The 23,533-nt window shown below is 39.0% G+C and overlaps 1 protein-coding gene across 8 annotated transcripts in view; it reads left to right on the forward strand.

The window, feature by feature from the left end:
* The window catches only part of plekha7b (pleckstrin homology domain containing, family A member 7b), a 78,770-nt gene extending 57,536 nt beyond the window's left edge, over positions 1 to 21,234 (forward strand). The window contains exons 12-29 of one of the 8 annotated variants that reach the window (XM_085157626.1): positions 534 to 617; positions 1,665 to 1,799; positions 2,543 to 2,611; positions 5,504 to 5,575; positions 6,698 to 6,778; positions 6,865 to 7,014; positions 8,395 to 8,496; positions 8,708 to 8,819; positions 9,012 to 9,217; positions 10,476 to 10,667; positions 10,750 to 10,867; positions 10,961 to 11,052; positions 11,258 to 11,476; positions 13,130 to 13,360; positions 14,367 to 14,500; positions 16,016 to 16,164; positions 17,710 to 17,847; positions 19,043 to 21,234. In XM_085157626.1, the coding sequence (XP_085013752.1) occupies positions 534 to 617; positions 1,665 to 1,799; positions 2,543 to 2,611; positions 5,504 to 5,575; positions 6,698 to 6,778; positions 6,865 to 7,014; positions 8,395 to 8,496; positions 8,708 to 8,819; positions 9,012 to 9,217; positions 10,476 to 10,667; positions 10,750 to 10,867; positions 10,961 to 11,052; positions 11,258 to 11,476; positions 13,130 to 13,360; positions 14,367 to 14,500; positions 16,016 to 16,164; positions 17,710 to 17,834 (2,271 nt within the window). In that variant the 3' untranslated portion in view covers positions 17,835 to 17,847; positions 19,043 to 21,234. Of the gene's footprint in view, positions 1 to 533; positions 618 to 1,664; positions 1,800 to 2,542; positions 2,612 to 5,503; positions 5,576 to 6,697; positions 6,779 to 6,864; positions 7,015 to 8,394; positions 8,497 to 8,707; positions 8,820 to 9,011; positions 9,218 to 10,475; positions 10,668 to 10,749; positions 10,868 to 10,960; positions 11,053 to 11,257; positions 11,477 to 13,129; positions 13,361 to 14,366; positions 14,501 to 16,015; positions 16,165 to 16,483; positions 17,227 to 17,709; positions 17,848 to 19,042 lie in introns of those variants that run through there. The other 7 variants (XM_085157613.1, XM_085157619.1, XM_085157657.1 and 4 more) reach the window with 7 other exon arrangements.
* The last annotated feature ends 2,299 nt before the right edge of the window (positions 21,235 to 23,533 follow it).

The following is a 23,533-nucleotide window of genomic DNA, read 5'->3' on the forward strand; positions in this document are numbered from 1 at the left end:
CTCTTTCTTCTGATCTCGCATTTAAATAAAAAACCTATTATACAGCAAAAAAATTGTGGCATGGGAATCTCAAAGGGAATGGCTTACAGTGCTTCTCTTGCTGGTAGCAAACAAATGTTATTTTAAGAAAGCAGGTTTAGTATAATTTATGTGTAGTTAATTAAATCTCTTGTTGTTTGTGTCCTTTTAAGCTTCTGTAGTGGGCCTGGTTTTCGCTAATTCTGTGTGTTAAGCAAAAACGTCAAATTTTTTCCGAGCCCTGTAGCATCTGAAAACTCAGGGCACACCTTGTTTCGGATAAGAGTAGGAGTGATGAAAGCGAGAAAAGGATAGATGGAAAAAATAAATCTGCTGTGTAGTCAAATTTGTTTGCAGACTTGGAGGCAATGGTTTAACTTTGACTCGGTGTGATGAAGTGATCCATATCTCACTTTCAACACACTATTGAAGATTATTTAGTAAATCAGATATTCTGTTTGATTTCATTCTATATGATCTGCGTTAACAAGTGAACGAATTGCATTTCTCCACAGAATTCCCAAATAGAGAGGAGGTCCGTGCCAGCCATGGGCTACATCACACACACAGTCAGTGCTCCCAGCTTGCATGGCAAAACGGTATGAGCTTCTATTACATTAATATTACTTACTTGGATCAATATGAAAAATTGACTTTTTATAATATTAAATATTAGTGTTATAATAGTCTAGGAAAATGAATCCAGGTAAGAACTGGAAACGTAATTAATGGGGGCCGTCTGTGACATTATCACATGTAGAATTTGTTCCAGTGTTTTTGTTCCTGATAGCATTTCTGTTCAGACAGCACAGCAGGCCGTCCTCACATGACAGTCTTTGTTGTGTAGCTCTAGGTTTTACATTTTCAGGTATTATTAAGACACATTGTGTTAAGGGTACATGAATTATCATAAATTCATTCATGACTTTATGCATGAAAAACAATGAATTCATTAATTAAAGTAAAACCGTGTAAAAATATAACTGTATAAAGAAACTATAGGGGGAAAAGTTACTTATATCCAGAACATAAACATACACAGTTTGCTGTTATGTGTAGAGACAACACTGACTTTGGTTCTTTTTATGCTCAGATGATTCAGATGTTGTTGTTATGTGGTTCAACAAACAACAACAATAAAAACATTCCTCTAAAAAGGGTCAAGGATTGGACTAAAACTGAGTGAAAAAAGCAAATGTCCACAGAAGCTTTGGAAGAGCTATTGTTCAATACTACTGAAAAAGTCTGGCTTCTTGGAAATTAAATATAAAGAAATGAGGTGTGATTCAAGACTTCTGCACAATACTGAAAATTACAAAAATGAATGTATAAAATATCTGGAATATTTGGGGGCAGGGACAGTGTTAGATAAGAGTGAGGATGAGGTACTGGTGTTTAACATGTGTTCTTTAGAGTTTTTCATAAATGAATTAATGCTATTAATGTGTCAGGTTTTCTATGAATAGGTGACAATTCATGTACCTTTCACATAAAGTGTTACATTATTGGAGGCAGCAGTACACTGGTGTCTCTGCCACACTCCACAGTTACTGCAGCTCAGCCACTTTACTGCCCAGATGATTATGAAATATTTCCTCTCATCCCTCTGTGCTTTCACTGGCCCCTAAACCCGGGCTACGCTACAGCCAGAGGAGCTGACTCTGCTCCTCATTCAGCTTCGGAGGCACCAGGCCAAGATGGCTGGTGCACATAGTCCCAGCAATGCATTCGCTCACCTGCAGCACCACCAGCACAACGGCCTTCTAGGCCCCAGCATGCAGGTCAGGGACCCTCATATTTCCCTAATGCAGCCCAGTGCATCCTTTGCCAGTGCATTGTGGTTCCCTGCTCCCCAGCCATTCCCATACATTACTACCCTATCATCGTTACAGACTGTGAGGTTTTCTAATTCTGCTTGGATGTCTTGTTCATTTAACCACTTTGACATGACTTGTATTGTATTAACGGTTATATATTATGGATACTCGGAGCCTTGTGTGACTGTTAGTAAACAGGGATATGCCATGTTTGGAGCATGTTGCTTGTGGCCCATGCCTGTATTTTACACTTTGCGTTGTCTCATAGATGTATAACCTTGCACAACCACAATAATGTCTGATTATCAGAACATTTCTGTGTAGTTGGGAAGCAAGCACAATGCTGTAAGAGCAGCAGCGACAACTCCACCCAGTTTTTAGCAACCGACCATTCTCTGGCCATCCTCCACGCTTATGGAGAAATATAAACTCTCTGTCTGACCACATGTCATGCACATGTCTGTGTTCCTCAGTTGTGCATAAGGTCATACATGAGACATTAAACCAGATCAAAACAATTACTTGATTCCTTAATTAGAGCTTGACTGTAGATAAAAATACAGAGGTAGAAGTGCACTGTAATTGAGACCAAGTTAATTAAAGTTCTGCTAGTAAATCCCAAATAAAGGCCCTAAGTGTCATCTGATCACGCATTATCCTTTGCAGCTTCATTTCAAATGATTTATCTCTCCATTGCTCATTTAAAGGCTGATGATACTTACATACAACTGAAGAAGGACCTGGAGTATCTAGATCTGAAGGTGGGCCCCAACAATGTAAATGGCACTTTATCTCTTTCATCTTCTTCTCCACCTCCCCTCTCTGGACTACAATCTTGTTCTCCTGTCGCTGCCTCCAACATCTGCCTCCCTGTTTCCCTCTTTTCCTTTCTGTCCTCTGTTCTAGTTCTGTCCTTTACAATGGAATTAACATTTCTCGAAACTGTCTTCTTATTACACAAATGATCAATTTAAGGATAAAGAAAAAGATACTTTTCAGTTTTGCTTTGATAAATCCTGAAAATTGTCCAGTGAAACTGGTAAGTGAAACTGGTATAAAGTAATAATGATGCTGAAGTTTTGAAGTGTTTTACTGATGCAGCTCTGCATCAGTAAAAAAAAGAAAGGAAAAAAGCAAAGTAAGTTGAGGGAAGTCATCTTGTGATACGCAGTACAGCAAATAACTTTTCGCTTTCTGGGTTCAAAAGAGATCAAAAAGAGATCAGTGTGTTTGAAATGCCCATGTCATGTTTTGCTCGAATGTGAGGATGGTGTGCATACAAAGTGAAATAGACCATTGTACTGCTTTTTAAATGGAATGTGACGCATCCCAGTAAATTATGCAGGATCTTTACACATGAATCCCTTCATCCGATCATCCATCGTGTGATACTCACCACTGAGATTTTGAATTGCATGCTAATAAGCACCACTAACAGTACTGAATGTCTGTTTGACTTTTTGTTTTTGTTTTATTTGTTAGAGCATAACAGATGTCTAATTAGGCTCTTTAGGAAATTTTATGTATTAGCAAAGTAAATACGATTTTATATTATAGGCTGAGTCATAGTTTTATTGTGGTAACTGGTGGAAATGGATGAAAATGTGCAGCGGTGTAAGTTTGCCATGGTCTTCAAAAACTCCTACAGATACTTGGTAATGCACTTAATTAGAGCTGGCAAAGGGATAGACTGCAAAAAACATAGTCAAAACTTGTTTATTTTGAGTTGATTTTTTCATAGTTGGTCCTAACTCGTAAGCACCCACGCCTTTTAAACTCAGTGCCCCAAGAATGAAACTGAGACTTTCTTTTAAAAACTCAAAGTTTCCAAAGCCAAGAAAAAAATATGCTGGTGATCACTGTAATAATTTTCCCAGACTTCATGACGATCTCTCTACAACCACAGAATACATAATAAAACTTTTTCTCACAGACTTTGCAATACCCCCACAAGACTGCTAATTGACCATGACATGTAAAATAAGTGGAATGTCCCTTTAACTGAGTCTCCTATTTGCACTGGTCCATACTGCTGTTCAACGTGTGGTGACCCTAATGTGGGCGATATATGAATAATCAACCTTTGATCTCTGTAAATTACTGACTCTGATAGAGAAGTGGCTGTCAAATCTCTGCGTCATTATCTTGCGAACCTCCGGGTGCGATGCAAAGACCGGCAGTCGCTAGATACCCTGTACTATTAGCCTGATATCAGCAGAGAAAAATATCACAACTATAGTGGAGCTAGTTAGGTCTATACGTTTCTGGAAAATGACAGTTGTTTTTGTTTTTGTTTTTTTTTTAGTAATTTTGTTGCTACGATGGACTTTAAATTAAACCATATAGATGTCACTGAAATGCAGACTTTCAAGAATTACATGCATTTTATGCATGTTTCCCCATTTTCACACACTAAAATAATTCTAAACCTAAGCATTGTTTTTAATACTTGGTGACATCAGGCCTGTTCACTCATTATCTCAGTACAAATTAAGCAGACAAAATATCAGGAGCTGATTCTGTGTTGAACTTGGACTTGGCTGCGGTTCACTGGTACTTTCAATATGAGGTCCAGATAAGTTGTTATTGCAGGTAAAGGAGGCCATCATGTCACTGAAAAAGAAAACTAAATCTATCACAAAGAAAAAACTGAAAATAGTTTCCAAATCTATGATCTGGTACATCCTTAAAAATAAAAAATGAACTGCCCACCTCAGTAACACAAAAAGGTTTGGAAGACACGTTTCCAACATCTAGTCAAGCAAAAAACACTCTCGACAAGGTGGTTTAAGAGATGCCTTCATGAATGTAAATATAGAAGTTTACTGGTTACACACAAGAAAAGGAGCCTGCACAGTTCTGCAGAATAAACCGCTGGACAGTAAACCACATGATGTGCCAAAAATGGTGGAGGCAGTGTAATGGCCTGGTAGTGATGGAAGTAGCGGGATGAATTCTGAAGAGTGTCAAAATGCAGATGGCAGCATGGTGGTTAGCACGGTTGCCTCACTGCAAGACGTTGCTGGGTTCAAATCCATCACTTGGCTAGGAAGAGGTTTCAGCACCCCTGCTAGATAGGTGGAAGTGAATGGATGGAAAGCAGAAACCAAAGGGTGCTTCAGTGAACCCCTAACCGATCATCTGATGATGTCCACATCACTGGCTACAACTGATTTTTTATCCAAATGTTATAAACAATTGGGCAAAAACCGCATTGTTCCTCCTGTATCCGAGGGTCCTTTCCAGCACTCTGGCATAGACTTTCCCAGGGAGGCTGAGGAGCATTTTAATAATCAACGCCTTTGTTAGGTCTCCACTTAAAAACGTTCCCATTCAAAACCATGGATGTAAAAAACAAAATCTGAAAAAAACTTTTTTCTCCCATACTGGTAATATTAAGGAGTTGGTTGTTAACTTACAGTAATAAGCATCCTGTAAATAGCAGCGTAAGAGCTTTAGGGTTTTTCCAAACACAAAGATGTAGAAACTCTATCTGCATAAATGTTTGAACGAAGCTATAATAAGTTTTTTTTTTTTCAATTTTGTATCAGTTATTTTTTCTTTTATTTTACTCCTTAATAAACTCGGCTTAACTTGTGTATCAGTCCCATTATCTGTAAACTAGAAATATGTATCAGTTTTTTATTTTGTCGTTCTTTCAACTTTAGGTTACTGGACGTGACAGTTTAAAGAAAGAAAGACCATCAAGGCCTGTGAAAATAGCAGAAAGTGATGCTGATGTAAGTAAATCATTCTGTTCTCAGGATTTACAAAAACAGTCAGATAAGCACCCTGTTTATCCTTCTCTGTTTTTCCCCTCTAAGATCTCTGTTTCCGACTTCTGACAATCCACAACAGAGAAGCAGCTGACTTTAGTCTGACTTTACTGTGTGTTTTAGTGTGGTTTGTCTGCGTGTGTGTTCTTAAGTTGTGGTAAACAGAGGCTGTAGAGGGAAGGGAACGTATTTGCGTTGCAACACTGTGGGGACACCCATCCATGCAGCACAGTGAGGGCCTGAGAGTATCGACCACAGCTTTTATTTTCCTCCCTGCAATTTAAAGGGAAAAATACATGTAATGGGAGTTTTAGATGTTGAGCTGTTAAATTTTTCAGTTTGATTTCCCAGATTCTGCTTTCCTCATTCTTTGTTTTCTGCTGAATAGAGGTAAATAAGATGGATGTCCTGGCTTTTCATCATTAGCATTGTTCCACTTTAACAATTTATAAGAAATTGCCAGTAAATTTGTCGGAACAATGAATATTTCATGCAATTAAAAACAACAATATGTGGCAGCGAAATAAAAACAGCTTAATTATTAATTGAACAGAATGATAAATAGATCTGAGAAGAAGAAAAAACACTGTTTGAGAAAGACTGTGAACTAGGCAGTCTTATGTTGTTTTCATAAACACATAACCCATTTCTGGGAAAACAAATCTGTCACTCTCAGTAAACACGGCTTTCTCCAAAAGTGAATTGAAAATATGGATTCTTGATTATGATTACTCATAATGGGTATTACCAGATCTCACCCCCAAACTAGATAGTATAGAGCCTTTTGATATCTGGCACTGCAGCGATGAGAGGAATTCCTTTGAGCTTTTTACACAGATGAGCCGTATTGACAGACTGAGACGATCAATTTGTCTTATCTGGGTGCATTGTGAAATAGAGTTGAACAAAGGCAAGAATGGAAGAGTTTAACAGTGTTGCAAACAGAAGCCGTATCTAAAAATCTCAGGCACTGTTTTATCTCTTTATTTCCTGCTATTTTCTGTCTACACTCTGCCGTATTATCAGAAGCGATAGGAAGAGCTGAGTTTTCCTCCATTCTCACTGTTTCAATATGTTTTCTTTTAGGTGAAATTAAGTCGACTGTGTGAACAAGACAAGATTCTACAGGAGCTAGAGGCCCGGATACGCACTCTGAAAGAGGACAAGGTTTGAGTTGTATATATTTGTTTGTATTCTTGTGTGGTCTATGAAGGCTTACGTGTTTATGGCAATGTTTTCGTCCCCTGGTGTAGGACAAGTTAGAATCTGTGCTGGATGTTTCCCACCAGCAGATGGAGGACTACAGAGATCAGCCAGCTCATGCTGAGAAAATTGCCTATCAGCAGAAATTACTACAAGAGGACGTGGTCCATATCAGGGCTGAAATATCTCAAGTATCCACAGTAAGAGCCAGGAAGTCCGAAATTCGCAAGTCCATTGTGCTTATGACAAAAACTACAGCCTCTTTCTTCAGTGAAACTGGCTCAGACTTTTTCATCCACCTCTCATTTCTTCATATTCTGCTATGAAAATGGGAAATAGGTCCACTGATTTATTGAAGCATGTGCAAACATGTACATATGTGGAAATATAGAGTTTGCACAATTTTAAAAATTTTGAAAGTCAATATTTGGTATGACCACTGTTCAACACAGTCTGAACTCTCTTAGGAACGATATCTTTCTTCTTGAAGGACATAGGTCAAAGGTCAAAGCTCTTCTTTGGCTGTTGGCTCCCTTTTGTTCCGTTCCGTGTTCAGATGATCCCACAGTCCTTCAGTAATGTTGATTTCTGGGCTCTGGGGAGACCAATCCATGACTGGTAGTATTCTTTTGTGTATGCTTTTGCTACACTCGCAGTGTGTTTGGCATCATTGCCATGCAAAACAAATGGACAAGCCTTCCAGTGAGACCATTTCAGGCTTCAGTGAACAGGAGATGGTACAGCAGGAGGACCAGATGTATGTTTCATGTCCTGTGTCGGGTCTTTGATTTGTTTTCTAGATTATTTTCTTAAGAGCACGACTTTCAGATATTATTCATCTGCTATAGATAGGTCTTTTTTGCCCTACCACTTCTTCTTCTTTTGTTCTCTACTAGTTATTTCCTCTCATTGTTTAAGGAAACCCTGTACACCATTTTTGAGATAAAAATGAGTTTTTGGCTAGTACAGTTTTTTGAAAAACCTTGTTTTGACATTTGACACTGATGTTTTGGCAGGTAAGGGATCAAACTACTCAGGCTCTTACAGTAAGCTCATGCTACTAAAGAAATGTTTTATTGGTTGAAAACAAGATGTTCGCTTCTATTTTTAGTTGTTCCTTTTTTATGGTTTCTGCAACTGGCACAATGTTTCAGGATGACTGTCACTATCAAAATGAGTGCTTAGGGACAAACCTACGGCTACAAAGAAATGAGTAGATTTCTCAGCCACTCAGAAAAAAAAAAATATGGTCAAAAAGTTCACTGATATTCAAAATATTTAGTGTTGAAATAAAAATTACAAGTTTCAAAAGAACATTCACAAATAAACCGCAAGATTACATGAAAGCAAACAAATGTGTCTTTGGCTTAAAGACATTTCCAGGCATTGGTTGTAGTCTGTCAGTGTACACTGCAATTTAAAAAAAAAAGAAGTGATAAATCATAAAAATCACTTAACACACCTGGTCTTAACTGCAGCTCACATACGCGCCACTAAAACAGCTTTTTATTCACAAGCTAAGTGCAGTGTGTGAACACTGTTTTTTGGCAACACAGAGCGTGATATGTTTTGTTCTTTAGGAGATGGAAAATGCATGGAATGAGTACAGCCGGCTTGAGAGAGACGTGGACTGGCTGAAGTCGGCCCTACAGGGACAGATGAGCCGCTGTGATCTTTCTCAGGTCTGTGGCTCAGTGATCTCCATTAACTCCCGCAAGCAGTCGCTCGCTTTGAATGGGAATGAGCTAAATACCGCTGATGTCATATACTCAGACAAAGCAAAGAACTGGTTCAGAGGATCATGTGTTGGATTCTAATTAAAATCTGTAAAATATGAAAATGTGTCTGTATGCGTCTGTGTGTGTGTGTGGTTCTGTGTTTCTATGTGAGCAGCAAGAGAAGGTCCAGATCAGAAAGGAGCTTTGGAGGATTGAGGATGTTATCGCAGGTCTCAGCAACAGTAAAGCCAACTACAAAGTCACCATCTCCTCTGTTACCAACCCAGGTGAGACAAGCGCTATAAGTTCCATGTCTACAAAGCAAATCGCTGTGGACCTGCGACTGTATCTTCTCATTAAAGCCTGCAGTCATATTTTTGTTACCAATCCCTTGAACGTTTCCCATAGGAAACTAAAAGTGCTTTCTTTACAGCATGTGTGTATTATTGTCATGTGATCATGCGCATCATATTCCCCAGAGAGGAAATTTGTGCCTTCGGTGTCAGTGTCATCAGTGCCTTCTGTGTCTGGGAGCGCGTCTGCTATGGAGATGAGATTGTCCCAGCAGCAGCAGCAGCAGCACAGCCCCCACCTCAGTCCCAGTAGCCACACCCCCACCCTTTCCTCTAGTCTCAGCCAGCAGCCATTACACCATTCTACAGCTGTCATCAGTGGGCCTAAGTGGGTGAGTGAGTAAACTTAAGCTGGTTTGTGTTGGTTTGTTTAATCATGTGCTCTCTGCAATTGTGTGTTCAGCTTTGGTTGGTTAAATACACACAAGTGCATTTTGCAGTTTGCAACAACCCATTACCACTTTCCTTAAAATGAGTCTATTTACCCCTGTTGATCAATGAACTGAATGAAGAGTCAGGAAATAGAGAAATGTGAAATAATGTCCAAAAGTGCAAAATGCAACAAGAAAAAAAGTGAATATTTACCTTATTCGGCCACTAATTAGCCAAGTAATAAATGTAAGTAAACATTTTTGCTGGTGCTCATGCATCTTTGCATAAAACAAACTGAGTGAATTAAGAAGATTCAGTTCACTTTTATAGAGCTGTTTTAATCTCGTTATACTATGTATAATGACAATAAAGGCTTTCAATTCAATTCAAGTACACCCAGCTGGAATGGAACAAGAAAAATGCAGTTGGGGCTGTAACCTCAGTGTTTGGTGTTTTTTGATAATTTATTGTAAGATAAGCTAAGACGTAATTTTCTCAATTTGCTTTTTAAATTGTGCAAGACAAATGTATAAAAGTAACACTGAGCCCCATTCAATCAACATTACAAGACAAACTAAGATATATTACATTTGTGACAAAATTTCCAAAACTGTTAAAAAACTGTTATATTTAATCTAATTATAGTTATCCAAACTGTGCATAACATCACAGGTGTTGTCTGTAGTGTTACTGAAATCTTAAAGAAAAATTGCCACGTGCTTATATTGCAATCATATAACAATTTTGAAAATTGCTGCTTACCAAATTGTAACCAAATGCAAACTTTGTATTATGGTTTAGGCATGAAGTCTGGGGATTTGTCAGTTTTCCCTGGTTTCCTTCCACAGTCGAAAAAAAATTCTAGGTTAGGTTAATTTTTTTGAATCTGTTCCCTGAGTCCAAGGTGTACTGCCTCCCTCACCTAATCTTAGCTGGAATAAGCTTCAGTGACACTAGCTGGATAAGCAGTTAAGAAAATTGATGGATTATTAAGTGCAGAAAAATAATTAATGTGTATTTCAAAGTTTAAACATTTTGGAAAATTATTATCTTCATTTCTTAATCTAAATAACCTCAAATCTCATAGCCACTGTCATCAGGCTCTACAGTCTATAGAGTTACTTGTTCAGGAACTCTTCATCTTGGTATTCGGGGTCCTTGCAGGGCTAGAGTCTTTCTTCAGTTGTTTTCAGTAGTTCACATTTATTCTGTGCGCAGAATGAGGAAGATGTGCCTCCCAGACCTCCTCTACCTCAGCTCTACAGTCCCGATGAGCATCCCCCCGCTGTGCCTCCCTTGCCCCGGGAGACAACAGTCATCAGACACACCTCTGTACGTGGCCTCAAACGTCAGTCAGATGAACGTAAAAGGGACCGAGAGACTGGGCAGTACACAAACGGGGATGGCAAGGTATGCAGAGCTTGTGTGTATTGCTGTGTTTGCATTTTTAATGTCATGTTGTTTCTAATCTAAATCCACTCGTATATGTCAGGTGGAACTCAGGCCTTTCCTGAGTGATCCAGAACTCATGGGAGCTGGTGATGGCTCCAGTCACATTAGTGTTGTAACACCTGGGCATGACGGAGGTTACAAGACATTACCGAGCAGAGGTACATAGATAACAGTCAGTTCATCCCGCCAAAATGCTTTAGAATATTGTGAAGACGAGAACAGACTTGTAATATCTCTTGTCTTCCCCTCAGGAATGGGCGGATCTTCACTTAGGTTAAATCAGTCTTCGAGCATCTCCTCATACGTTACCCTGCGAAGAGCAACGTCAGCAGTTGGCATAAAGGTGGGGGTAACAACAGAGTGAACATGTCACTCCAACCCCAGATTATATTCATTTATAATATTAATAAGACTTAATCAAGCATTTTAAAAGCAATTTAACAGCACTGTATAATTAACAAATGCTATTTTAGTCATATTTCCACCAGTCTAAAGTCTGCCACGTGTTTGCTCTTGTTATCATCTTTCTCTCTTCCCACTCGTCTCAGGAGAGACCAAAAAGTGCCTTGGAGCGTCTGTACGCTGTGGACCCGGCGCAGCAGCAGCAGAGGGGGAAGATGAGCGCTGATGAGCAGCTGGAGAGGATGAAGAGGCACCAGAAGGCCCTCGTCCGCCAGCGCAAACGCACCCTGAGTCACGGAGACCGCCACGCCGCTTCGTCGTCACGCACGTCATCCTCACGCCCACTTTCAGCAGACTTGGGATCAGTATGTTACTAGAGCAGCATCACACGTCACACTCTCACGCACGATGACAACCAAACTGAGAGTGGCGGTCTACAGCAGTAATGCATGCCTGTGTTGAGTGCAGTGGGTCTTGTCTCTGCTTCTCTTGTTACCAAGTTTATATTAAACTATTAAGTTAGTGCGGTATGGCATTTCACTGTGTGGCTCTATCTGTGCTTATTCAGCACGTGTTGTTTTCAGGCTTCAGTAGGTCTTTTTCGCCAAAGTCATTTGGCCTAAAGAACCCATTGACTTGAGTTGCAGACTTGGATCCCTTTAAGAAAAAAAATATTATGACTTAGGAGGAGAATGTGGTCTCTAAGTGCCTTTCTGGTGTGCTTGTCCTAAATGCCTTTCGGTAAAAAAGACCTATACAGATAAGTAGATACGTTTCAGCACACATATATAACTGTTTGAGTGTTTATTATGAGGTGCAGATAATAACATTTACATTAAATAGTGATGTTTTTTTTTTTTCTTCAAAATCTTTACAAGATGAGATCTTGGCTATAAAACATATAACATATTAATGACCTCAGTCACTGTATTTCTCCCTTTTCTCTGCTATGGATTCTAACTTTGCTTTATCCATCATTTCTCACCCTTCCTCACTGACCTGTTCATTTTTCTTTCACTACACTTACACTATACTACCACATTGATTTCTAACCCGTTGAAGTGTTTTGTGTTGTCACATAGCAGCTGTCTTGTCTCTCCTCGTGTAGATATTAAAGCCAGCTGTTCCTCAAGCCCAAGTCCATGCTATTGCTGTCCATATATGTGTGTCTGCATGTGTGCGTGTGTGTGTGTGTGAGGCAGAGCGAAGGAAAGTGCCTTCTTATATTCCACTGACCAAAACATTTACGTACACTGAGCATTACATTCTTAAGCCCACTCTTGTCAATGTCATCGCACCATTTTCTCACCTGATTTTTTTTTGTTTGTTTGTTTTAAATTGAAATTAAGATAAAACTGAAATCAGATGTTTTATGAATTGGACCAACTCTTGTCCCATTTAACACTTTTCCTGGGCAATGCTGATGTACTGATACTAATAGCACATTACATATCACAGCATACAGTGAGTTAGGTGATTGCATCATGTGCTCAGTGTTTTATCTGCTAATTACTGTTGGCTAGAGGAATACTTCACTTACAAATGTGACTGCAAAAAATAAAAAATATTTTCTAAAGAAGTCATTGGCATGTTTTTTTTTAATTTATTGCATTTTTTTCTGTAAACATGTATAACTTTCTTATGTTTGTTGAATTTGTCATCAGTTTGAGTGAAGTGCTGTGTTCTTGTCACACTTGTAGAGTTCTAGCATGCTGTGTTCTGAGATCTTTCATATCAGCATGCATACTCATTTATGCATGTGCCCTCTTTTTTTTTACCTTTTCACACTTGTACACACACACACACATACACATACACATTTGGACATTGTACATTGCACGTAAAAACCCTCTGCAATCTTTAATATCATGTTAGGAATAGGACGAGCATGTGTGCCATGAATATAACCACGAAGGCAAGTGAAAGAAGTTTCACTTTTTCTTTTAGTCAAGAAAACTTGGTGGCAGCACCCTGTCCTTTGTTTCACAGTCTACATTTTTCCTGTGTGCGTTGTCCAGTGGAAGAGAGAGCAGGAGTTTGACCTGCAGTTACTCGAGAGGGCAGTTCAGGGGGAGGAGGCTCAGGGAGTTAGGAGTGTCCAGGGGGAGGAAAGACCTCCCGAGCACAAAGAGAGACCCCGCTCGCATTCGGATGAATGGCTGACCTTCCGCTCCACGGCCACAACCCCCCCTCCCACCCATGAGGTTGACCTGGAACCTCTGGACTATGACCTGGACCTTAACAAAGAGGTATTTTTTTTTTTTCATTTTTTAAAAATAAGAAATACAGCTGACTAGGAAAAATGTCAACATAGGAATAACATGAAAGGGGGAAAACAGTGCACTAAACGTTAAAGAGGAGGCTACTCACCCCAAAAAGGAGTTTTTCTTTTATAAAATGAATACTGAAAGTGAATAAAAAGAAATATTTACAGAAGCAATATTTAAAATGATGGGAGGCGCCACAACCAAGCTTTTTTTTAATATTCTCATGGATTGGATTTCGTGGATTGTGCTGCTGATCTTTAAATTCTCAGATGACATTTTTTTTTCTGTTTGTTTACTTTTTCTTGGTATTTCTCTCCCATTTTTGAGGAAAATAAAATAAACTTGATTTTAAAAATACCTAACTGTATCAAATGGGACACAACAGATTTCCAATCAATAAATGTCACTCGTCTTTTTTTGCTGATTGGCTGGTAGAAGTCAATACTGGTCGATACTGATGTTCCACTGATATTTTGATGAATCACTAAAAGGCATATACTGAAAGGCTTAATCATGTTTAAAGAATATGTTAAAATGAGCAACAGATAAACACCAGCAAACGTGGCACATAATTAATTATTTCCTACACAATGCTGTCCTGAGGCAGCCTGATTAGACTGGCTGACGAACTTGCTGCTGAAATTATGTGAAAAGTGTCAGAAAGTAATTGAAGAAATTAGCTATAGGCTGGATGCTGGCGGTATAAAGTATGCATTAGTATGTGACAGATAAACATCATTGTGTAAAGCTGAAACTTTCTCCCTGTACTAAAATGAAAATAGCATTTTAAAGATACTTCAGGGCACATCTCTGCATATTTAGTCTCCATATTTTATTACAGTTTGTCCTATGCTTACCGTATTTGATCATTTTCAGGATTACAAATCTTCAACTTGCGTAGTGAACTCATATATCATTTTTGACCTCACAGTAGAGATCACAATAAAGTGGCAAACATCTTAATTCACACACTGCATCTGTGTTCTAGCTGTCCAAACCTCAGAAAGTGTCGATTCCAGAGCGCTACGTGGACTCGGAGCCTGAGGAGCCACTCAGTCCTCAAGAAGTGGAGGAGCGTCATCGTAAGGTGGAGCGCATCAAAAACATCTTGGCAAAGTCCAGGTAGATGAAGTGTAACTAAATAAACCCTGAAGTTACATTGGCGTGTTACTCAACTCTGATGTTTTAGGAGAGCAGTGTTTCCATACAAGTAGTCAAGCAAATGCAATCAGTTTCAAGGCCCTGAAGATTCTGGACTATAGGACTGTAAAAAAAAAAAGCACTGAGTCACCCCTAATTTCTTCATATTTTGGACCCTAGGATTCAGGCTTTCTTGTAATTTTTTTAAGGATCTTGAGCAACAAACAGCCTTTCTTTCAAAGTTTTTCTTTGCAGACTGGCTGCGTTTTTACTCATTTTCAGTGAAGTCTTTGTACCTCACCATTTGTAAAAGGATGTGTTTTTTGTTTGTTAGGCCATTTAACACTGATGTATATGAATCAAATATTTTTTTAAAGCAACCTAACTCAAGGTATTATTCAGTTTTGCTTCTACACATAACTTTGGAAGACACATTTTTAAATTGTATCTTTAGGTGCTTTGTTACTAGCAGCCTAATTTATTCTCATTTATTTAATAGAATCTGCAAAAATGCCACAGATAACACAGTCTGAGTGTCATAAAAAAGTATTCTTGCACCAACAAGGTAATTCCCAAAGAATTATTAGCCAAGGTATGCATATCATGCATGTTGCACAGAGTGTTCTCCAAACATTTAAGAAACATTGGCAGACCTAAAAAGCTATCTACAGCAGAATAACAGTATCTGAAAGTCATACCGTTAAGAAAAAGAGAAAAAAATCCATCAAATACCTGACACAGGATAGATGCATATGTCCTTTCAATCCATCAGGAAGTCATTCCTAAGGAAGGGAAAGAGGAAGAAAAGACTGAGGTATGCCAAGTTACACAAGAACTGGACTGAAACCCAGAAACAACAGGTATTATAGGGAGATTGATTCAAATCTGAAATTTTTGTTTCACATCCTACTCCACCATATGCAAGGTACAAACTTTGAGATTTACAAAAGGGAGTGTGTGTAAAACACAGTGGAGGCTCTGTCATGATGTGAAGCTGTATTTCAGCCAGTGTTGGTGAGGATTTTATTCAATTAGATGGAAATGTCAATCAGAAAAGAACCATCAGATTTTGATTCACCATGTACTACCATCTGGAAAGCATCTGATTTGTAATTTCTTTATTTTTGACCATGACAGTGATCCCAAACACACTGTAAAAGTAAAAGCATGATTGATGACTGATGGCATCATCAGTCATGGATTGGCCTCCACAGAGCTTCAGCTTTACTGAAGCAGTGATCTAGAGAATGGGACAAAAGTCAACCGACATCCAAGCAGGAGCTTTGAAAGCCTTCATTCATAAAATCATGTTTGATTAGGTCACAGCACCTATTGCTCATATTCCTAGCAAAATATAAAGAAATGAGGGGTGGCCAAGACTTTTGGACAGTTTGGTATATCTCAGGCTTCTTTCTGACCTCCCTCTAGGGTCCTTCCACATTTCTATGGTGTGTGAGACTTTTGTTCATTTGTTGTTTTCATTCTTTTCTTTTACAGTGTGCAAAACCTAGCACCAGCGGTGTCTGCGGAGAAGCCAGAAGAGGTGCCAGTGGCGCTCGACTCAGCTCTGCAGGAACAGGAGCGGATTATCACCATGTCTTACGCTCTCGCCTCAGAGGCTTCGCTCAAGAGCAAACTGGTTGCAGGTTGGTCTCTCACCTAATTTGAAACCATTATCTGCCTATTTGAACCGTGAGTGTGAAAAATCATTGCAAAAAAAAAAGTGCTGAAAAAAATAATAATTCCACTCAAGCTGACGGCTTGAGTGGAATTCCTTCTGGGATCATATTGACATATTTTTGTTGAAGAAGGGATAAAGAGAGAGGGAAGCAGTCTTTCAAGAATCCTGGATTGATGAGGAGGGGCGTAAGGTGCAGAGTCAAGCAATAAGGCTGTTCATTTCCTAATAAGTGAACGTTATTCCTTACTAGGATCTAAGATAGTCTCTAATTGCAATCCATGTAGGATCTTTTAGGCTGGGGAGGAATCGCTTGATGAGACCATTTTGTGATCTGATCAATGACCCAGTCAAACTCTACTCCACATCTGCATACTGTTGCTGCCGCTTTGAACGTAGCTCTGAACCTGCATAAAAGACACTGCGCCCACATCTCATCTCTTTCATACTCTACAGCAGACAGGCGAGTTAATTTTCACTGTAGCTGCAGCAGATTGTCAGTCTGCCTGCCTCGCACGCACACACACACCTATGCACACACATACATATCTGTCACACACGGTAAGACTCAAGCTGTCAGCGTGTGAGGAAGTTTAATATGCATAGTGAAGCAAAGTCAACAATTATAACATTATTTCCAGCATAGAGAAATGCCAGAGAATATAACTGGTGGCATCTTGTCAGTGGAGACTGAATCAATGACTTTCTCTTCCTTTGGTGTTAAAGTGAGGTATGTTGGTGCACTTTCAAATCCTTGAATTAAAAGAAGAGTCTTTTCCATAGTATTATGCATGAGAGACATCAGTAACTCCAGCATAAAAGCAGGAATATCCATCACTGCAATATCACGTGTGGTATTTATTGCAAAGGTGTTTTCATTGTTGGATTTTTTAAAATTCTTTTTATTCATTGGATCTGTAATTTTGTACAGGGAAATGATTAATGAGCTACAAAATTATCTTCTTGTTCAGTGCCTCTTGTTTTTTTTGTATATAAGCAGATTAATTAAAAATGAATATTAACCAGTCCTAATCAGGTTATGACGTTTTTTTACATTTGCATTTACATCTACATTTTCAGATTTCTTTAGTATACTTCATTGCTATTGAAGTTGGGTAATATGTATATGTATATATATATATATATATATATATATATATATATACATGCATGTATTCACTATTGTTAAAAAAAATGCACTATTCATTTGTTTAAGTGCTGTTTGAAATTACTAAAATTTTCCCCAAAACTGATCCAATTTTATCGAAAAATCTTTTTAACATTTAAGAAGACCAATATAATACAAAACCATAAGCAGTGTTATTGGACTAATCCATATTTCCCATCCCGAGTGTAATAGATGCACAACATAGAAACTGTAAGTACAGTTAAAAAGTTTCATGCTTATATTTCTTTTCAGGAAAACATGAATATAAAACTATTTCACTCTTTTGGCTTCTAACAACAAATGTTCCTTCTCTCTTTTTCCCCCCCTCTTGCCCTCTCTCCATAGTTCCTCCACAGGTTAACGTCCTAACACCTCCTCCCCCACCCCCTCCTCCACCTCCTCCTCTTCCTCCTGTTTCTCTGGCGCCTCCTTCTCCTCTGAACAACGGAATTCACTACACATTTGTCTAGTCAGAAACATGAAGTAAGGCCTAAGTGCACGCTTTGCGGTGCTAATGCTTCTTGCTAATTCCCCCAAAACAAGGTGTTCTTGCGTGCTTCGCACCTCGCCGCATGCTCACCGCGCCGTCGTGATTGTCGGAAACACATCTCCTCTAGGTTAGGGAAGCCCTGCCTCTGCTCCCATTATAATCAAAACAAACATCTGCAGGCAGTCTGCTCATCCCACTGTGATAATTGTGTGTAAATTATTTTTTGTACCACTGCCAAAATATTTATGGATGGCTGTGCAAAGAAAGGGCTCAAACGAACACGACTGTTTGTAGCATTGTGTATAATTAACAAAAGAGACACCTTTTGATTTAGCACCTTGACAGTTCAGCAGTCAGCACAGCTGCATTCCTCAGCACCAATTAGCTCCCCATCTGTAGCCTGGCAGAAGAAAATCTACATATCACTGTTGTTACTGTAAATGCACAAATAAAGCTCGTGTCATTTCACTGCTTTATTAAAAACAAAAACAAGACTTCTGTCCATCACCCAGTACTTGATGCCACAGATATTTTAATGCTATTTCCTGTTTAAAGTTATTTTTCCTGTACTAACCATATCAGCCATCTTTTGACAAATAGACACACATAAAATAATCAGATCCCAAAACAGTAAACGAACACTCGCAATAACAAACACGTATATGAACTTTAACTTGCAGAGCAATGCAGCATTCATGTGGCTCTGAAAGCATGGAATAGTTTCTTTTCAGAACTGCACAATGTGGATGTGAGATACTATCTACTCATGTCGCTGCATGCTTTCTTTATATTCTGGGTTTGCTTTCAGAGGTGAGCTTTAATGCGCAGTCGGGTTGTGAAAGTTAAGAATATTACATGCACGGCACTTGTTTCTTCACAAAAACCCCTCGCATGTAACATTTTGCATGTTAGTTTTAATCTGCATGTTGGGCAGCATGAAGTTATGCATGCACCGCGGTGAAGGCCCTGTTATTATCTCTGTCTCTAACTGCCCTTTAATAATGTGCAGGTATGTTATATCTTTACAAAGCTACTTTTTAAGAAGGGAATGTTAAGTAACCCCACCCCAACATAAAAAACTGAAACACGCTGTTACTTTATCCAATTTTGTAGTTTTTTTGTTTTTATTGTGTTTATGATATTTACTTTCCTTGTGCTTACTTTTTCCTCTCTCTCATCACTTCCCAGCTCAAGCAATTTCTGGACACTGAGGTGCTATTTCACACTGACAACAATCCACTGGGTTTTCAAAGCAAAGAGGATTTTTGTTTGATACGGGACATTTTTATATGCAGCAACAGAAAAACGGTAGCGACGCCTTGAACTTGCTCTCTGAGATGTATGCAGCAACAACTAACTGAGGTGTTTCAAAACTGCTGAAAGCAACTTTCTATAGAAAACCTGAGGACTTCGCTGTGGGTGCGGCTGTGCTTATCAAATATGGAAATGTCAAAAAAAAATGTTAATCTCATAATAGTAAAATGACATTTTCTACAAGTTATCGCACTTTTAACTGTGCACTGTATCATATTTTCAAGACATGACTGAATTGCTTCTTGCAGTGTGATCGCAACTGGAAAACTCAAATGGTATGTGAAGAGTGAGAAGGTACTAAATGCGTCACGATGATAGTATTTTTGTCAACACTCAGATAATATTCTTAAACCAAACCACTTGAAATCTCATATGTATGTACTTGTAGCACTGCCAGTCTCCTTTAGGCTTGCCAAAATAAATTTTATTTTTGCTTACATCGGGATGAAAATAACCTCGAACATATTTTTTGTGTGACTTGAGAAGGTCGAGCAATGAAAGTTTATAAAAAAAATGTGAATATTAAAGTTATTAACACAACATTTGCTTTGTCGCACATGTGTTCATTTCATTGATTTTATTTCTGCGAGGTTGGCTCGAATAAGTCGAGCACCACGTACAATGGCCTCAAGCTTCAGACTGCATACAAAAAATGTAAAATTCTTTTGTTTTTTTCAAGGGAACTTTAAAACTCTATCGCGGTTTTCGCTCGACTTCTCCAGACATAACAAATACCCAAATGTCTGCTAGAGTACGCTAAGGCACCCTGACACAGTGGGCCCCTGTGATGTTCGATTGTGCCTCTGCGGAGAATAGCGCAGTAGGTTAGTGCAGAATTCAGTGTCCTGAATCCAAACAGAGCATTTCAGCGCTTTCGAGCAGACTCCCGCTGAGTACGAGAAAGTGCATCAGTGTCCCGATCCTTTTTTTCTCGCAACATTATCTGGAGCTTATGAGTGCAAACGACTTATGAAACATTTCCCTTGCTGCATTAGTGGCGCAGGTCTTTGTGGCACAGCTGGCATCGCCTTTTGATGTTACACCAAATATCAAAACTCAGTGGTGTGTTCACCCAAACAAATCAGCCCACTGCAGAAATACCAGGGGCAAAGCTGTAATATGGCTGTAAAGTACAGTAGCTGCCACACTATACGAGAGAGAGAGAAAGAGAAGAGAGCATCTCCGAAGACACTAAAGTTGTTTTAGCTGATGTTTCCTGTGGGATGTTGGTATTCCTCCACAACTAGTTTGGCAGACCCGATTTTACCTTTGACATGTGAAAGAGTTACCTTAAAAAAGGTTCTTGCAGTGATGGACAGTTTATTCTCCCCCCGTTTGAGAACCTCAAACGGCAGGAACCGAACACATTTTGTGACTTTAACTTTTAACCTACAGAAGCCTTTGGTCTTTATTTGATTTCACTGATGCCGTTTATTGACTGTATCTTTATTCAAATCATGTACAAAGGGAAATTACAAAATATATCTGCATCGCTCCAAGATTCTCTTTGAACCTTCACATTGATTGCCGTGACCTATTAAACTTTATTCTATTATTTGAAAAGGGAACCAAACTATGGCATGCTCAAAGGAGGTGAACTTCCAATACAAAAAAAGAAAGAGAGAGGCTTCTTGAAATGTTTCTTAAGTTCAAAGCTTTTTCCATCTCAAAAGGGCATTTTTAATTCCGTGTATTTTCAACCAAGAAGGTGGATACTAATAACTCTGGATTCTGAAGTACAGAATTCATATCTTTAAATCATGAACTACGTCTCCATTGCAATTGTAAAAGAAACCTCTGAGAAATGCATGTGTTGAACTTCAGATTCAAAAGGAAAAATAATGCAGAGAATATGTTTTTAAATGGAAAGCTCAACTGCGCCGTTATTACCAAATACTGCAGTTTCCAGCACAAATACATTACGTTACATTTATCATGACTCGTCCCGCTGCAGCCGCTGCGTAGGATGTGATGCGCACACTTTGCCCTCGCCCTCCTCTGCATGGTGAGCCTTTGTGTTGCAGCTCCCTCCCAAGTGACATCTTTATCTTTAATTGGAGAGTAATTACTTTTACTCATCCGCATCATAGTGTGCTTTAAAAACACCTGAGAGAGAGGGGATGCACCCCCCCCCCCCCCCCGCCTACCCACTCCACACCTCCAGCAGCTACATCCTTTCTGCTTCCATCTTGATCCTCCAGGATCAGGGCCCCACAGAGCACGCTGGCCCTGGTGGCTAGAAGACCAATCACATCCACTGTTCTGCTTATTTTGCAATAAGATGGGATGTTTTCCCCTCCTCTTGCAAAAAATTCACCCAAGACCCTCCACCGAGGATTGTGGCATTTCCATGTATTGACGTTTGGCTGGCGGTTCATATACATTTGTTATTCTATGCTCTGGACTTCAAAGAGAATAAAAGAGGGCCTATTATGCTAATTGGGTCCTGTTCTGTTAAACGCAATCAAGGCCTCCCGCATTAATCCTTTACTAAATACTTACTGGCTTCAGAAGTGATTTTTTTTTTTCCACAAGAAGAAAAACCGCTGCTCAGCGTCCTGACAGAAATGTTTGCTAGAGAGTAGCTTTTATACAAGAAAATAAAATGTCTCACTTAAAATCCAAGCATAAAAGAGCCTCGCGCAAGTGTTTACAGTGCTCTTCAGATGACATTGATTAGGTTAAGGCTTTGACTTTTAGTTGCTTTTTTCTTTATGGCCTTTGCTTGAAAGAGAGAGAGCCTCTTGACACCACGCTGAGCAGTCTGACCTTGTTCTCAGGTCTGTTCTTCACTACAGCGCACAATGCATTTGTAACATATTCATAGTTTCCCTGTGACATGAAGAAGAAAGGAGAAATCCGCCTGCGATTCCCAGCGATACCTATTTCAATCACATAAATATTATTGTTACAGTGAATAAGAATTAGGCTACAGTGGAAAACCCAGCTGGTGCCTCCTTTGCACACTGTGGGGATCCGGATTGTAGTCCAATTGTACAAATACAAAACCAAGAAAGCCCATGCAATAGGTGCTTTGATTTCAAAATAGTATTTTATGCTGTTTTATCATTTTCAAGTTCCACATACGGTACATTTTTTAATATGTAAGAAATGGAATTTGTTGAATAATTGAAGAGCTAGGAATCACTGAATATTCTTCCCAACGTGTGTGCACGCTATAAAAAGAATAGAGGGAAAGCTGAATAACATTCATGCTGCACCGCATTGGCCCAGCTTTCCCCAAAAAGAAAAACAATTCCTATTTTTGAATTGTTTTATGTTGAAGCCACTTTGTTAGTTTTTTAATGTTTTTTTAAAACGATGGGATCATCAGGGAGGTACAAATATTTATTACGTATTGAGTCATTTCTTTATTGGCCTATTATAGAGAACACAATTCCTCCAACATGAATCATTAAGTGAATGTTGAAAAGGTGCTATATTACGCTAAACAATGAATTAATTTCATGTTTCCCTAAACGGAAAGCTTTAACAATACCTACAGTGAATTAGGTTTTTGTACATAAAAGCAATTACTTTGCAAATGAACCAAATGCCCCTGGGCCTCGTCTTTAGTCTAGCAGCTCCATGTACACATACACACTTAAATAAGTGAAATTTACTGCATTCAGTGAGAATGCTGTGCATCTTGGATCTTCAGAGCTACGTAACAAAAAGATCATGACATATCACTATTTAAAATTTTTAAAAAAATCTATCAGCATTAAAATGTGAGGACATTTACTTTGCAGCTTGAAAAATGTGTTTTACTGAAAGATATAATAGCTGTGGAAAAATTAAATTCTTCTGAGTAATCTGTGTTATACTCGCTCGCATAACAGGATTTCTGACTGTACCTCAAATAAGACAGTGCAGGTAACGTGTTCAGAAGAACTTTAAATATACAGTACCGCACATCACTGACCATCATACATGAGTTTATATTTGTTGTATGTGCACATTTGTAGCGTTGTTGGCACAGGCAGCGTGATGATGTCGCTCATCACTACATCATTAGAACTGGCATGTTGCACTCCTTATTTCAACATAATTTATCAGGGGTTCGCTGTTAACTTGAAAGGAAATATTAGATCCTGACTAAACTTTGATGAAATCCAGAGTTACAAGTAAGAGATTTAGGTCAACTAATGAGAACAGCGCATCCCACGTTGCAAGTCCGGTTGGGATAGATCATTTGCATGTATGCAAATAGTGTTTGAGTTAATTGCTATATCTGGCATTCAGTAAGCTATGTTGGTTGCGCGGACACTGATCACTTACAGCTGAACCTTGTCTGCGTTTTTAACTGATCATCTAACCAATGGTAGGTAAGGGTCTTAGTCACTGAAGATCTCTTTACAGTTT

The sequence above is a fragment of the Neolamprologus multifasciatus genome, chromosome 1 (assembly GCF_963576455.1).
Source record: "Neolamprologus multifasciatus chromosome 1, fNeoMul1.2, whole genome shotgun sequence".
Classification (NCBI taxonomy): Eukaryota; Metazoa; Chordata; class Actinopteri; order Cichliformes; family Cichlidae; genus Neolamprologus; species Neolamprologus multifasciatus.